Below are 16,046 nucleotides of genomic sequence, written 5' to 3'. Positions count from 1 at the left end.
TCCCGGCCAGGGTTGGGATAAACGGGCTAAGGAGGAGCTGTGGGAGAAGGGAATTTTGGAAAAAAGGAGGATCTGGGGGAATTTCATTCACTACGAGTCTTTGACAGGAATTAGGTGGGATCTGTGCTCTGCTCTCAGGGAACAAAAGGGATAAAAGGGAATGGCCTCAGGGGACGTTTAGGTTGGATATCAGGAAAATTTCTCTCCCAGGGCAGTGGTGGACTCCTTATTCCAGAAGGGATTTAAATTCATGTGGATGTGGCACTGGGGGACCTGGATCAGCGCTGGGTTCACATTGGATTCCACGATTTTAGAGGGCTCTTCCAACTTCAGTGATTCCTCTATTCCATGACGCCATTACTCTTTGATTCCATGATTCTGTGATTCCATGATTCTATGATTCCATGACCTAGGCTGAGCTGCTTCCAGGGATAAGATTCCCTGAATCCCTCCCATCATAAAAAAAAACCAAAAAAAAACCCACCCCAAAAAACAACCAAACCCAGCAAGTGATTTAAAAAAAAAAAAAAACAAAACCAAAAAAGATGGAATTTCCTCCCATTTCTACTTCTTGCACCCTCAGTTCCAGCACAGACTGAGAAATGGGGTGGAATTCCCGGTGGGTTTGGATGTGGGGCCAGGCCGGGCTGGTCCTCACCTCTCCAAACCCGGAATCCTGGGATGCGGTGCCGCAGGGAAGGCGCTCTAGCGGGAAGGATCCGGGGGCCCTGCAGCGCCGGGAAGGCGGGAATGCGCGGCAGGAATGCGGGATGAGGGATGCGTTGCCAAGGCAACCATTCCTTCTCCATCTCCTGCCTCTCCCCGGAGCCACGGGGGGATGCGAGGGCGAGGGCGGGGTGCGGGATTTGGGATGCGGGATTCGGGATTTGGAATGCGGGGGGGGGGGTGGATTTGGGCTGCGGATCCCGCCCTCCGCAGCGCCGGGAAGGAGCCGTTGGAGCGGGAATGCTCAGGCCGGGAGCCGCAGGACAGCGCAGCCCGGCAGGAGAAGGGCGGAGGGCGCTGCGCTGTTTTCCAGAGGAAATCCTGGAGCAGAAAGTTGCGCCGCGTTTATTTTTTCACGGAAAGCCGATGCCTGCGGCATAGGGATGCGGGAGAGGGGGAAGATCCTGCGGGTCCATCCCTGCTTTGTCTTTCGCTTTAAAAGGTCCGGATCTTCCCGGTCATCTGATCCAGGTCAAGTAGGACTTTCCGTTGGCGACAGATCCCACCGGAGCATCTTCCCACAGCGGCTTCTTCCCCCCGGCAGGAAGAAGTGAAGCTCCTTCAGTCCCTGGAATACTGAAAGGTAAAATATTCCCGGCTGGCTTTCTCCTTGGCATGGTGAATGAAATCCTCGAGATTTGCGGGGGCTCCTTAAGGTGGATGGCGTTGATTCCCAGGCCTGGTTGGGATTGATTCCCAGGCCTGGTTGGGATTGATTCCCAGGCCTGGTTGGGATTGATTCCTGGGCCAGGTTGGGATTGATTCCTGGGCCAGGTTGGGAATCCCAGGCCATCCCACCTGGTTTGAGGAGCGCCACGGAGCATTAATTCCCACCCCACCCCACAGCCTCTGAGATCCCAAAAACCCGGGATGCTCCAGCCTGAGGAATGACGTGGAGGTGTCCAGGCAGGGAGGGGGTTGATGAAGGGAGTCAGGGTGGTGGATGGAGATTCCCAATCCGAGGGGAATGCATCCACTGGGATTTCTGTGCCCCAGAGCCCTCACCCTGTGCCCTGCCCACAGGTCGACCCAACTGCCACTGCTCTCCCGTCCATGGATCACCTCCCGCCATGAGCACGGACGGCGAGCAGCTCCTGGCAGCCGGAATTCCCCTCTGGAGCATCTCCAGCTGGGCCGGCTCCGAGCCGCCCCCCAACAGCAGCACGGCGGCGGCGGCGGCGGGAGATGCCAGCCGGCCCCCGGGAGCCCCGGAGCGGGGCGGGAGCGCGGCGGAGATCGCGGGCATGGTGGTGCTGCAGTGCATCTACGGCCTGGTGTGCCTGCTGGGGCTGCTGGGCAACGCGCTGGTCATCTTCGTCATCCTGCGCTACGCCAAGATGAAGACGGCCACCAACATCTACCTGCTCAACCTGGCCATCGCCGACGAGCTCTTCATGCTCAGCGTGCCCTTCGTGGCCACGGCGGCGGCGCTGCGGCGCTGGCCCTTCGGCCGCGCCCTCTGCCGGACCGTGCTGGGCGTGGACGGCCTCAACATGTTCAGCAGCGTCTTCTGCCTCACCGTGCTCAGCCTGGACCGCTACATCGCCGTGGTGCACCCGCTGCGCGCCGCCTCCTACCGCCGCCCGCGCGTCGCCAAGCTGGTCAACGGCGGCGTGTGGCTGCTGGCGCTGCTGGTGGCCTCGCCCATCCCGGTGTTCGCCGGCACGGCGGTCACCCGCGACGGCCGCGCCGTGGCCTGCGACCTGCTGTGGCCCAGCCCGGCGTGGGCGGCCGCCTTCGTGGTGTACAGCAGCGCGCTGGGCTTCGTGCTGCCCGTGGTGGCCATGGCGCTGTGCTACCTGCTGCTGGCCGGCAAGATGCGCGTGGTGGCGCAGGGCGTGGGCTGGCAGCAGCGGCGGCGCTCCGAGGGCAAGCTGACGCGGCTGGTGGTCACCGTGGTGGCCATGTTCGTGGTGTGCTGGCTGCCCTTCTACGTGGTGCAGCTGCTGGAGCTGCTGCTGCCCGGCCGCCTGGACGCCAGCGCGCACAACGCTTCGCTGCTGCTCAGCTACTCCAACAGCTGCGCCAACCCCATCCTCTATGGATTGCTCTCCGAGAATTTCCGCAACTCCTTCCACGGCGTGCTGCGCCGCTGCCGCGACGCCGGCCTGTGCTGCTGCCGCGCCGCCGACGGGGACGGAGGGGACAGCGAGGACGAGGAGGAGCCGCTGGATTACTGCGCCGCGCCCCGCGGGGACGCCAAGGGCTGCGTGTGTCCCCCCCTGCCCTGCCCGCAGGACCCCCTGCGCCCCCAGCCCTGCTGCGCGCCCGGGGCCCTCCTCCCCAAAACCACCCCCTTCTAGGGGAGCCCGAAATCGGGGCTGAAAGGGGATGCCGGAGGGAGAGGGCCCGCCATGCCGGGTCCGGTTGCCGGGTGCGCCGCGCCGCTCTCCGAAATAAAAAGCCATAAGACTGGCCTGGGATGGAGCAAATTCTATGGATTGAGTGGTTATTGCCGTCATTCCGGCATCCAGGAGCCTTCGCTGGGGATGGGGAGGATCCCAAAATGTTAATCGGGAGCACATGGCCCTCCTGATCGATAAATGATAAATTCCCATTTCTTCCCAAGTGATAGGGAGACACCAGGAAAAATCCCAAAGCCCCTCAGCTCTGCTGCATCTACAGCAGAATGAGATCCCATCGTACGCATCTCCCTACCCAGAATTCCCTGGATTTTAGCACACCCAGGACCAAATTTCCACCAAAAAAAAAAAAAAAAAAAAAAAGAAAAACCAGAAGAACCAAATTTTGGTGAGCTTGGAACCCCGGGATGAGGAACAGCACGTGGAGGTCCCATGGAGTGAGCCACTTCCAGTTTAATTGGCATTTAACATTCCTGTCCTTGGAATGGTATTGGTGTTGTCCATTATTCATGGCTCATTCCTTCCATTTGAATCCCACTGGGGAAGTAACCAGCTGGGAACATTTTCATCCCTGTGCTACCCCGAATGCTCCTGGGTTTTCCTGGATTTCTGATGGAATTTTTGGGAAGGGAAGAAAGAACAGTCCCTCAGAAGTTCCTCTGAACCAGACTGGCAAAACTTTATTGGTGTCCACACAGGATCTCCATGAGACAATTCCATCACACAGGGTAAAATTCCAATAAATAAATAAGGATTTACAAATGGGCCCGGAGGGAGCAGGCCGGGGTTGGGGAGAGGATAAAACAGGGAGTGCTGGGAATTCAGGACTCCGTAAGGAAGGAATTTGTGATAAGATAAAACTCCGCAGTGGGAATTTGAGATTAGGGGGGAGGAGAAGATTTTGGGGATGTGGTGGCAAAACCTCGGACCCGCCCAGGAATGAGCAGGGGTTTGAGCTGGATAACAAGGAAAGATCCACGGAAAGCAGATCCTGTGTATGGGATGATGCCTCAGCAAGGTCTTTCCACTCTCAAACCTTATCCTTTCTTTCCCTTCCTTTTCCTTGGATATTTTCCCAAGTGGCACCTTTATATTTTGCTATCTCTTTCTGGATAATTATGGATAATCACAGCAGCTCCCTCCCTCCCACTGCAGCCAAACTGTCCTAAAATAAACCTGGCACATCCACAGACTTACAGCCCTCGCTCCATGTGGTTTCCCTTTAATCCATCCCAAGGGATCCATGGACAGGACTCTCAGCTATGCAGCCTTCAGGATAACGACCTTTTAGGAAAACCACAATTCCTACAAATTCCTCATTTTGATTTTCCTGGGAATTTGCAGCGGAGGTTTAGCATTCCAGGGGGGATGCTGCGTGCTGGGAAGTTCACAGGGTGGGAGGGGAGAATGTGGGGGAACAGAACCCCCCTGTTCTGATCCCAGGCTTCCAAAACTTCTCCGGGATAATATTTCAGCATAAAGCTGCCACTGGCCGCTCGGACAGCAGCGGGAGCAGGACCCCCTTTTGCTCCCTAGGGAAAGATGGAGCTGGAAAACCCGATCCTTCTCAGAATCCTCCCCCAAGTCCGTCTGGGGCTGGGAATGAGCGGCGCACTGGAATCCCGCCCCCGGGAATGTTTTGCCTTGGGCTAGGGTCAGCCCTGCACGAGGGAACAGGGAAAATCCCTGTGGGTAGGAGGGGTCAAATCCAAATCCAAAATCCAACAATCGAATTTAAGGCAACAACAGCGGAAAGTCGTGGAAGGACCTGGATGTGGCTCTGCAGCACCGCAAACCTTTCCTACAAAATTCACCCCAGCAGCCTTCGTGTCCCTGTTTAACCTCCACATCCCGCAAAAAGTAAGGAGAGGGAATGGGAATCAGACATTTGAGTCCCACCTTGGTGACACCGAACCGGGTCCCTGCTGTCACCAGTGGCTTAAGGTGACAAGTGCTTCCCACAACATCTTTGCTCCTCCTTCCCTCAGCTTAAAGCAAACAAACCCCATCCCAAAGAAAAGCAGGAGCCTCCCAGCTCGGGAAAACCATCCAGCCCGGGGGAGGGGGGTTTGGGTCGAGGTGTCCTTCCAAAGACCCCGCCTTGGTCACACCGTGCTCGCATCCCACGGATTTAGAGTCACTTGCACACGGAGCCGTCCGTCCTGGATTTTTCCTTGCGGTTTTCCCGACCGCCGGCTCGGGAAAAGGAAAGCTGAACGCCAAGGAAGCGGGAAAGGAGCAGGAGCGGAGCAGCCTCTGGGTGTTCTGCTGTCCCCGCTCTCCGGCGCCGGCATTCCAAGAGCCGGCTGGGAAGCAGCGGGTATTTCTGGGAGTGATGTGATCACAGTTTTTCCCGAATTATCATTCAAAAATTCCAGCCGGGGCGCGAAGGGGGGGGGGGGGGGGGATGGGGGGGCGGAGGATAAATGTCACCCAGTTCGGCCTCCCAGTGTCCAGCGTCTGTCCGTCCTGCCCGCTGTCCCTACGGCTTCTGTGCGGAGGGCACGGGCTGAAGTCCGAGCTCCTTCTCGTGGGGGCCGCTGTACTTGTAATCCATGGAGCCGTGGGAGCGCTTCCTGGCCAGGTGGAATCCCAAAGCCGACAGCGCCAGGACGCTCAGCAGGGCACCCCCGGCGATGCCCACCAGCACCCCGGGGTGCAGCGGCTCCGCTTTCGGCGGGGACCGGCTGGGGACGGGCGTGTTCGGTGCGGGCTCCAAATCCCCCGAGGACGCTTCCTCGCCATCCCCGTCCAGGTCGGGGATGCAGTCGACGCCGCGGAGGAGGAAGCCGCGGGGACAATGGCACTGGAAGCTACCGGGGGTGTTGGTGCAGTTGAACTCGCAGTGACCGCTGTCGCACTCATCCACGTCCATGCACAGGTTTTCGTCCTCGTCCAACATGAAGCCGTCGGGGCAATGGCAGCCCCCGCCAGCGTCGCACGTGGGCGGGCACTCGGTGGTGTTGCAGTACGGGAGGCAGCGGGCGGCATCCCCCGGGTGCACGGCGTAGCCGGGGTGGCAGCCGCAGCGGTCGCCGTCGGGCAGCTCCTCGCAGCGCTGCTGGCACGACAGGCCCCAGCAGGGCGGCAGGCGCTGGCAGTGCCCGTCCACCATCCTGTAGCCTTTGTGACACTGGCACTCGAAGCCACCCTTGGTGTTCACGCACTTCTGCTCGCACGGGCCGGGCTCGCTGGCGCAGTCGTCGATGTCCTCACAGCTGATGCCGTCTGCCTCCAGCTGGTACCCGACGGCGCACATGCACACGAAGGAGCTGCCGGCCACCACGCAGTGGTGCTGGCACTGCGCCCCCTCGCAGGGCGAGCGGCACCCGCGCCCGTCCGGGCCCAGCACGGTGCCCTCGGGGCAGGAGCAGCGCGGCCGCCCGCTCTCCTCCACGCACGTCCCCGCGCAGCCCCCGCCGCCCAGCTCGCAGGGCCACGCTCCCGGCGTGTCGCGGACCCAGCGCAGCCCCGCGCCGTCCCCGTCGTCGCAGAGCAGCTCCAGCCGAAGGTCAGGGATGACCGCCCTGCTGCCCGGAGGCAGCGCCAGGAAGTCCGCTCCGCGGGCGCCGAAAGGGGTGGTGTAGGTGACGGGGACGCCGTGCTGGGTGGCCAGGCGGGGACAGCTGCCTCCGTAGGTGTACTGGCAGAGGAAGCCGTCGGCCGGCTCCTCGCAGCGCCGCTCCTCCCAGCGCAGCGCCCGGGACACGGTCACGCAGAGCTCGCCGCAGCGCTGCCGCGACGGAGCCCAGTTGGTGTAGTCGGTGCGGCGGTCGCCGGTGACCCAGCTGAAACCGCGGAGCCTCAGGCTGGGATCGGTGCAGGACGAGGAGGGCGACAGCGACAGCCCGAGCCAGAGCCGCCCCTGGCGGTTCTGCAGCAGCAGCGCGATCGCCTCCTCGGCCACGGTGGAGCGCACGGTCATGAGGTGTCCCCCGTCCCGCTGGCAGCCCTCGCTGGCGCCGGAGAAGGACCGGGACGCCCAGAACACGGCGAAACACTCGTGCTCCAGGCACTGCGCGCCCGAGGGGGACAGGTCCCGCGGCTGTGCCAGCACCACCGTCCCCAGCAGCAGCAGCAGCGGCGGCAGCAGCGGCCGCATGTCCCGCGGAGGGGGCGGCCGGCGGCGCCCCGAGCTGAGCATGGCCCGCTCCTCCCGGCCGCCCCCTTTATAGCGGCCCCGGCGGGGGAAGGAAGCGCCCGCGGGGCCGGGAGGGACCGCGGCGGTGAATCCCGGCCGGGCGCTGCCCCCGCCCCCGCCCCGCGGCCCCGGGTCCCCTCCCGCATCCTCCCGGCGGCTCCGCCCCGGCGGGGCCCGCCCGGCTGGGCGGGGGGGGCGGCAGCGGCCGGGGCGTCCCGCGGGAGCCGGGGAAAAGAAGGTGAGCCTCGGGAAAAGGGGGAAACGGCAGCGGGATTTCACAGGAGGGGGCCTCAGGGTGGGAGCAGCGCCGCTGGGAATTGTCACCCCGCTGGGATCATCACCCCGCTGGGATGTTACTCAGTTGGTGTCACAGTGCTGGCACTGGGGAGGTCACAGCTCAAACCCTGTGTCCAGCTCTGGATCCAGCACGGAAAGAAGAGAGGTTGGACCGTGTCCAGAGATGGGAATGGAGCCGGGAAGGGGCTGGAGCACCAGGAGGGAGCTGGGAAAGGGGCTCATCCTGGGGAAAAGGAGGCTCCAGGGGGGACCTTTTCCCCCTCGGCAATCCCTGACAGGAGGGTGGAGTCAGGTGGAATCGGGATCTGCTCCCAGGAAATAATGAATGGGATGAAGGGAAACGGTTTAGGTTTGATTAGGAGAAACTTCTTTAATAAAAAATTAACATATAATTATGTCTTTCCATCTGTAATAATATATACCTTTTATAGTTCTACTATTTGGAATTATTATTATCATTATTGTAATTATTATCACCTTTCTCCCTATCTCCCTTATTCCCCACAGACACCTCCAAATGGAAATGCCATTCCATCAGTTTATCCTTGGGGGATCATTCTGTGCTGCCAGAACAGAGCCAAGAGCAACCTAAAAATGCAACCTAAATGTCCCAAGCTTCTCCACTCCACAAAAAGGGGATTTGAGGCTGTTTTTTCATGGAATTCCAACAGCCCCGGGCACTGCAATTGGCCTTTGGGATGAGAAGCAAATTCCAATTTCCCCGGATCATGGCAAGGACCTTTCTTTATTAAATTTTAGTGAACTTCATTGAACTTTGTTTGTCCTTTCTTAAACCCTTGTTGTCCTCTCACAACCCTGGGTGCTTCCTGTAAATCCCGTGAGTCTGGGGGGAAAAGGGAAGTTGGAACTAATAATAACAATAATAATAATAATAATAACATCAATAACAATAATAATAACTATAACAATAACGATAATACTAATACTACTACTAATAATAATATTAATAATAATTTTTAATAATTAACTCTTCTTCAATCCCATTGGAGGTTTCAGATCTGCCACAGAAATTGAAAAGAACTGTCCATGGAATTTAATTCCAGCAGCAGGGATGAACCTCAAGAAGAAAGTGTCCATGGGGGATATTGGAACAGAGAATTTATCCAAGCAGGATCATTCCCAGGAATCTCCTGGGAGCTGGATAACTCTGACCTTTACTGGCTTTAGGAACACCTGTTTTTTCCACCATTTTCACTTCACTATGTCCAATTCTTCTTCCACTTCTCCTTTTACTTCTGCTTCTGTTTTCTGGAGAAAACCACCAAGAGAAGGGGGAAAACATCCTGGCAAACCCCAGGAAAAGAAGGAAAACAGAACGTGGTGGAGATGAAAAAAAAAAAAAACCCAAAACAACAAATTTCTCCTCCTGCTGTTATTTTTTTTTCAGTAACTGCAAACCCAGATAAAAAATTCCTCATCAAGGTTTTTTCCAGGAAAAAACAGAGCCTTCCCAAACAATGATCCCACTTCGCTGGCCTTGCCCGACAGCGTTTGTCCCTAAAAGATAATGGGGATGGGGTGGGAGGAATGGGATTAATCACGCTTTCATAATTCCCTTTTATCCCACTGCTCTGCGGGCTGAGTCAGGGTGCCAGCACTGCCCTGCCTGCTGACAGGCTGCTTTTCCTCTTCCCCAATCCCATTAATCATGTTTTCCCTGCCTTTCCCTTTGGCTCTGAGTCATCCCGGCTGTCCCTGTCACTCTGCTCGGAGCGGGCACTTGGAATGCTTGTCCTGACCCCTGAATCCGGGAGTTTGTGTCAACAGGGGGGAATTTTTGGCTTCTTTGCAGGGTTTTGGGATGAGGTTGCTCTCTTGGAATGCTGGCAGTTGTCCATGAAGGAATGGAAAGCAATGGAATGTAAAATAATATGAAATATCATGGGATAATAAGATCTAAAAGGGGTCTATCCTATTATTTGATCCCGAAAAATCCTTCGCACAGAGAGGTGCTGAAATCAAAGGGATTGCTCATGGATTTGGGATCTTGGTCATGGGATTAGGGCCTTGGTCATGGAATTGGAAGTTTGGTTGTGGGATTGGGACCTTGGCCATGGAATTAGGACCACGGCCATGGGCTTGGAACCTTGGCTGTATGACTGGGACCTTGGCCATGGACTCAGGACCTTGGTTGTGGGATTGAGAACATGGTCATGGGATTGGGGCCTTGCTCACAGTTTTAGGAACTTGGTCATGGGATTAGGACCTTGCCCATGGGTTGAGGTCCTTCCTCGTGGGCTTTCCTTGTTTCCTTGTTTTAGGAACTTGGTCATGGGATTAGGATCTTGCTCATGGACTTGGGCCCTTCCTCCTGGATTTAGGGCCTTGCTTGTGGATTTGGGACCCCCTTCATGGATTTAGGGTTTTCTTGTGGCTTTGGGACCTTTTTAATGGGTTTAGGACCTTCCTCATGGATTTAGGACTTACCTTGTGGTAATGGGATCCAACACAGCCCATCCCTATGCTCCCACCCCATGGCCTCAGCAGGGATGAAGGGAATGGCCCCTGCCCAGGACCACAGATCCTGGGAAAGGCTGAGATATTGGAAAAAGCCCTAGGAAAGGCTTTGGGATCACCACCCACCTGCCGTAGGGAACACAAAGATTAGGAGCACCAGACCATGGATTTTTAGGAATATCTTTATTAAAACCCACTGCAAACACATTTTTGTTCAAGTTTTCTTGGGATTTCATCCAGAGAGAGGTGTTGGGATAACTTTATCCTGTAAATACAAGAGTTTGATTCTGGGAAAACAAAACGCTCATCCACGACAAAAAATTCCAAGGAGCAGGATGAACATCCCATCTCCTGTGGAAGACAGGGCACCAAATTATCCTGCTCCAACTTGTGGGATTCACCGGTCCCTGGACAACTCCCTAAGGAGGCCACAGATCAAGATATGGCAGGAAAAATGAGAAACATGAGGCTGGATCCAGGTGGAATTGCACCAGGAGGGAGGATGCTACAGCAGGAAATATTCCATTAGGGAGAATCCAACCTAAACCTTGGCACAAATTCCTGTCTTCCCCTAGATCCATCATCATTCCCCAACAGAATACGCAGAAGTTGCAACAGAAATCAGGATTTTGAATTTTTGGGAATAAACAGAACACTTCAGGCTTTTCCCAGCTCTGATTCCACCCTCATCCTTTCTTTTCCTTTTTTATAGCCTTATATCCCATTAAAAAATCCCAAAGCTGACACTTCCCAGAGATCCCAATCCAGCATAATTAGATGAGATTTCCTTCATTGATCCAGCTATTTCCAATGCTCTGCTGGCTTGGGATCTGGAAATTTTCAGCAGGATTTCCAAGAATCCTACTCCTGCGTTCCCTCCATTTCTCCCAGCTCAGGCACCACCTAGAAAACATTCCTATCAGCTCCATTTTCCTGTTTGCAGCTCACAATGGAGCCCCAAGACAAGAAAAAAAGCAGGAAAGGGTTTTCCTCAGCAGATGGAATGACAGGATGCAGCTCCCTGCCCACCACAAACCCCTTTGTGTTCCATTCCCATTCCTGGAGCAATTCAGCTCCAGGGACAAAATAACTCCAACAGAAACTTCAGGAAGCTGCTGGACCCTTCAAATCCTGTGGCTGATCTTTTCCAGCTCTTCATAGCCTGGATAAACCATGGAGGAGGTGCTGCTGGATGTGCCCCTCAGGATTTGGGGCAGAATTCCCACTGGACAGGCTGGAAGAGCCTCAAGGAGTTTTGGGAAGTACCTGGGGAACAACTTGGCCTGGAGAGTTTTTTGGGAGTTACGAGTTTTACACAGAATAATCAGCAAATATTCCAATTCTGGCGTGTTCCTTACACAGGGAAAGAGGGAAAACATGCTCAGCCTGGAGTCGGGAAGGATCCTTCCCAAAACAAATGATCCAACAGGAAAAGCCCAGCCTCTCATGTGGCTGATGGGAAGGAGAGCATTGTTTTCTCTGTTTAGAAGTGGATTTAGGCGGGATACTCAGGAAATGAGGAGGCGGTTATTCCAAACACGGCTTTTCCTACCTTTATGCCATTCCTTGGCTCTGTGATGAGCGGTTTTCCCTGGTTTCAGGTGACAGATTTTTAATAAAACCCCCGAAGGAACCCTCACACCCCACCCTGGTTGTGCCTGCAGAGGCCTGTTCCAGCTCTGCTGAGGCACATCCCAATTTCAAACCCTTTTCCATCCCAATTTCAAACCATTTTCCATCCCAATTTCAAACCACTTCCCAGGAGAATGAGGCAAATCCAGAGGGAGAAGTGCACAAGTGGCTGCAGGAGAATTCCAAGTGAGCAGTTTCCCTTTAGGAACACAATCCAATCATTCTGAATTTGCCTTTTGGAGCAGAGCTGAGGAGACAAATTCCACCCCATTCCCTCTCCCCTCTCGCTAACCCTTGGAGGAGCAGGACTGCAAATCCCACTGGAACAGCCCGAGGAGCTCACTTTGGGCACAAAGCATTCCCTCCCGCCCTTTTATTGGGATTTTTAACCCTCTCCTACCTGCGCTCCCCGCGGCTCTCGGGCTGCTCGGGCACCCAGCAATAATTATCGGCCGCGTTTTTGGCCGGAGGCTTCTCCCTCCTGGCCGCCCTTTTCCTGCAAGCCACGAGCGCCAGGGCGAAGGCCAGCAGGAGCAGGATGGCCACCAGGCTGCCCACGATGTAATAGAGCAGCAGCCGCGGGCCGTCGGCGCTGTGCTCGTCCGAGCCGGCCCCTAATCCCGCGGTGGGCATTCCCAGAGTACGCGGGATGCTCGTGGTCCATGGGATGCGCGTGGTGCGGGGGATGCCGGAGCTCTGTGGGATGACGGTGGAGCTCTGTGGGATGACGGTAGAGCTCTGTGGGATGCTGCTGGAGCTCTGAGGGGTGCTGCTGGAGCTCTGTGGGATGCTGCTGGAGCTCTGTGGGATGCTGTTTGGGATCGCCTCTCCGGGGCTGCAGCCGTGGCCATCCTCGTCCCGGAGGGAGCCAGGCGGGCACAGGCACTCGTAGCCGCCGGGGAAGTTGCGGCAAGCGCCGGGACACGGATCCCGCAGGCACTCATCCACATCCAGGCAGGACTCTCCTCCCGGATGCCGCTGGAAGCCGGGCCGGCAGGCGCAGTGGAAAGAGCCGGGAAGATTGATGCAGAGCTGCGGGCACGCGTGGGGCTGGGCACACTCATCCACGTCGTGGCAGTGGAGGCCAGCGGGCCCCGCGGGGCTGTAGCCGGGCCTGCAGAGGCACTGGAAGCCGCCGGGAATGTTGCGGCACTCGTGCTGGCACGGCCCCGACTCGCACTCATCCACATCCGAGCACCCGCGGCCGTCGGCTGCCAGGGTGTAGCCGGGCTCGCAGCCGCACTCGAAGCCGCCGGGCAGCGGCCGGCAGGATCCCTCGCAGGGATTGGGATGGCAGGAACCCTCGGGAAGGCAGGAGGCCATGTCGGCGGCCAGCTCGTAGCCGGGGTGGCAGGCGCAGCGCGGGGTCTCGCCGGGCGCGTCCAGGCAGAGCTGCTGGCAGCCCCCGTTGTGGTGGCTGCAGTCCACCGGGCACAGGGGACCCGGCGGGTGCCAGGCGAAGCCACCCCCGGCCAGCGGCCCCTTGCAGACGGCGAAGGCCAAGGCCCGGCCTCTGTCGCACTCCACCTGGGCCAGCGTCCCGAAGGGAGCGGTGGCCAGGCTGGAGCTGCGCACCCCGAACGGGGTGGTGTAGGTGACCGTGCCGCGGCCGGCCAGCGGCAGGAGCCCGCACATTCCCTGGAAGCTGAACTTGCAGAGGAAAGCCGGGAGCGTGCTCCGGCAGGCTCGGTCCTCCCAGCCGCCGGGGCCGTGCGGGCCGGGTGGCCGCAGGGCGACACAGCGAGCGCTCACGCAGGTGACGGCCGGCTCGGATGCCCACTCCGAGAAGTTGCCCGGCTCCCCTCCGGCCACCCAGGAGAAGCCTCGCAGCGGCTCCTGCGGCCGCACGCAGTGACCCCTGGCCAGGGAAAGCCCGAGCCAGGCCGGGCCGGCCCAGCCGGCGCTGGCCAGCACCTCCCGCAGCCGCTCGGCCTCGGCGGCGCTGCCCGCCGGCGCCAGGTTGCCTCCGTTTTCCGAGCAGCGCCCCTGGGCGGTTTTCCAGTTGCTCTCATCCCGGTGCAGGGTGTAGCAGGCGCTGCCGGCGCACAGCACCTCCGCATCCTCCCCTCGGCAGCGCCAGGCCAGCAGCAGCAGCAGGAGCGGCCGGAGCGTGGCCATCCCGCCGGACAAGTGGACAAATGACCAGCGCAGTCACCGCCGGCGGTCACATCCCGCTGTCCCGCCGAGCTCTCCCGAAACACATCCTGTGCTCCCGGCTTTCCTATTTATCACCGGAGGCCGCGGCTTCCTGTAGCGTGCGCCTCGTTGTGCTTCCCGGCTTCCCTTCGTGAGAAACACGTTCGCTCTCCTGCGAAAATCCAACAAGTTTAATAAAGGACAAGAGGAGACAAAGAAAAGCAAAGATTACGGCCGGGTGCATCTTGGCACTCAGCCAAGAGCACCCCCTCACCTTCGGGGATACCCCCTAAATCCCTTTTCCATTACCTCGCTGTTTTGCATCTTCATAGACCCTGCTGCATATCCATAAAGCAGTTATCCCGTATCCCGGGAACTGTTTTACACGGCCCCTCCTCGGGCCCGCCTTGCCAGAGCACGCGTGTCCCTTGGGTGTGGTTTGGGTTCCTCTTTATCGCTCCGGTCCGCGCTTCCATCAGACGGCAGGTGCTGATCGCTGGCATTTCAGGCTCCTCATGGCACACCGGCTGGATGTTATCCCGGCCAAACAGACCGTTCGCTCACAGACACCTCCTCTGAGATTTTGTCAGTGGCAGAAATAAAACCCAAGTTATTTCAACATTATACGCGCGGCGTTCATCCCAATATTTGGGAAAAGCCATCAGTGCAATATGTACCATTGTGTTATTTATAGCACCTTTCCCGCCGGCTCCGCGCTCCCATCCCAAAGTTTTGGGTAAAACACGCTGCGTTCCTGCTTTTGAGCTTTTATTTTTGTGGTGTTCCTGCTTTTTGGTGGTTTTCCCCCCCCCTCCAAGAATTTGATTTATTCCCTCCTCCAGCAGCTGAGTTTTCCAAGCCCTAATAGGGTCCGAGATTTTTCAGGCACGTGTTGCTAAAAGGGGAAGGAAAACATCCCGGCCAAAAAGCCGTGGGATCTGCGGATAGCAGCCTCTAAAAAAGAGGGAATATTTGACGCAGCCTCTCCCGCGCATGCTCAAAGATTCCAGCACATTTTCCCCTTTCTTTAAATAGATGGAAGAGCCCTGAAATAGGAGCTGGGTCGTGGGAAGGTCCTGGGAATACCGGGATGGAGCCAAGCTTGGCCGGGCTCCGGTGCCATCCCCAGCAGCACCGTCCTGGCATCCCATGGATGAGGATTCCTCACAGAATTCGAGGTTTGGGCTGGAAAAGCTCATCCAGGAGCAGGGCAGGGACAATTCCATTGGAATGGGCTGTTCCAGACTTTGATGCTGGGATGCTCCCAGTTCCCTCCCTGCATTCCCAGGATTTCTCCTGAAGCATCACTCTGGCAGCAGCAGATTCAGGATTTAACCCTGGGAGTCTGGGGAGTCTTTTCCTGCTTGGCACAGCCATGGATCCACTGCCCATTCCAGGATTTCTCGGGTTAGGTGGGTTTGGAATTCCTGAGGGAATGGCTGTGATCCAACAGAGAAATTAAAACCAGGAATCTGCTCCTTCACTTCCCTCCTAAACAAAAAAGCTGCCAAAAATCCTAATAAAAACTGCGGCTTATTCCCAGACCTGCTCATGCACAGCATTCCTGGGAAAGCCCTGACTGCTGGGATATCTTCTGGAATCTCCCATCTGAGTGAAGGTTCAGGGAGCCACAGCCAATGCTCCCAAGCCAGAGTATTGAGGAAAAACAACTTTCCAAAAAAAGTGGGAGGGAGAAACCCCACACGGATGCCATTTCTGATTGGATTCATCCAGAATTCCAGGAATGGGAGGAATTTTTTTGGACTTGGAATAAGAGAGCTCAGCATGGAAGCCGTTTCCTGCTGCCAGCCCAGGACACGGCTCCGCTGTTGGAAAAACACGGATCATGGTTTGTCCATCCAGCTGATCCCACAATTTTCCAACCAACAACTTCTTCCCACAACCCTTCCCAATTTATCCAACCAAATTTTCCTGGACATAATCTGCGATTTTTAAACTAAAGCTCCTTTGGATATTCCCAAACTGGGGAAAATCCCAAAATATTTAATTATCATTTAAATGGTAAAAGTCATTCCAGGATAATCAAGGAATTGATGGGAATGTTCTTTCTTAGGATTTTTCTTTCCAAGAGTTTCATGGATAGGAAAGCTCCCTCCCATCACTTTTAGGAAGATTTCCATATTCCAAGCTAATGAGGGAATATTTTGGGGAATTTTTGGTGCTTCTTTGATTTTTATTGAATATTCCACACTCCTTAAATTTCCTTGGATGTTCCCACTGAAAATCCAGGTCCTGGCTCCAAACTTTAAAAG

General features: G+C 56.8%; 3 protein-coding genes and 1 long non-coding RNA gene across 4 annotated transcripts; 2 read left to right on the top strand and 2 right to left on the bottom strand.

Annotated features, from left to right (window-relative positions):
- Nucleotides 1–777: 777 nt before the first annotated feature.
- On the top strand, nucleotides 778–3,029 carry SSTR4 (somatostatin receptor 4). Its single transcript, XM_050972943.1, is given in 4 exon segments — nucleotides 778–843; nucleotides 845–857; nucleotides 1,169–1,309; nucleotides 1,750–3,029. Coding segments are annotated over 4 exon segments (1,500 nt in total).
- Nucleotides 3,030–5,490: 2,461 nt separating this feature from the next.
- On the bottom strand, nucleotides 5,491–7,210 carry THBD (thrombomodulin). The gene has a single exon (XM_050972942.1). The coding sequence runs from the start codon at nucleotides 7,189–7,191 to the stop codon at nucleotides 5,572–5,574; it is 1,620 nt and encodes a 539-aa protein (XP_050828899.1). The 5' UTR covers nucleotides 7,192–7,210; the 3' UTR covers nucleotides 5,491–5,571.
- A 189-nt stretch (nucleotides 7,211–7,399) lies between these two features.
- Nucleotides 7,400–8,295, top strand: LOC108962558 (uncharacterized). The gene is made up of 2 exons (XR_007777140.1): nucleotides 7,400–7,468; nucleotides 8,035–8,295. It is a non-coding gene; the product is annotated as an uncharacterized LOC108962558 (long non-coding RNA).
- Nucleotides 8,296–10,171: 1,876 nt separating this feature from the next.
- CD93 (CD93 molecule) lies at nucleotides 10,172–14,548 on the bottom strand. Its single transcript, XM_050972912.1, has 2 exons — nucleotides 14,083–14,548; nucleotides 10,172–13,945 (listed from the first exon to the last, which is right to left on the bottom strand). Exon 2 carries the CDS (start codon nucleotides 13,753–13,755, stop codon nucleotides 12,034–12,036), a length of 1,722 nt encoding a protein of 573 aa, XP_050828869.1. The 5' UTR covers nucleotides 13,756–13,945; nucleotides 14,083–14,548; the 3' UTR covers nucleotides 10,172–12,033.
- Nucleotides 14,549–16,046: the final 1,498 nt, after the last annotated feature.

This window comes from Serinus canaria, chromosome 3, assembly GCF_022539315.1.
Source record: "Serinus canaria isolate serCan28SL12 chromosome 3, serCan2020, whole genome shotgun sequence".
Taxonomy (NCBI): domain Eukaryota; kingdom Metazoa; phylum Chordata; class Aves; order Passeriformes; family Fringillidae; genus Serinus; species Serinus canaria.
This window is presented reverse-complemented; position numbering and strand designations above follow the sequence as displayed.

Bases quoted from the DNA above. Each gene is read 5' to 3' on its own strand.
- THBD (XM_050972942.1), bottom strand. From the start codon at position 7,191: ATGCGGCCGCTGCTGCCGCCGCTGCTGCTGCTGCTGGGGACGGTGGTG.
- CD93 (XM_050972912.1), bottom strand. From the start codon at position 13,755: ATGGCCACGCTCCGGCCGCTCCTGCTGCTGCTGCTGGCCTGGCGCTGC.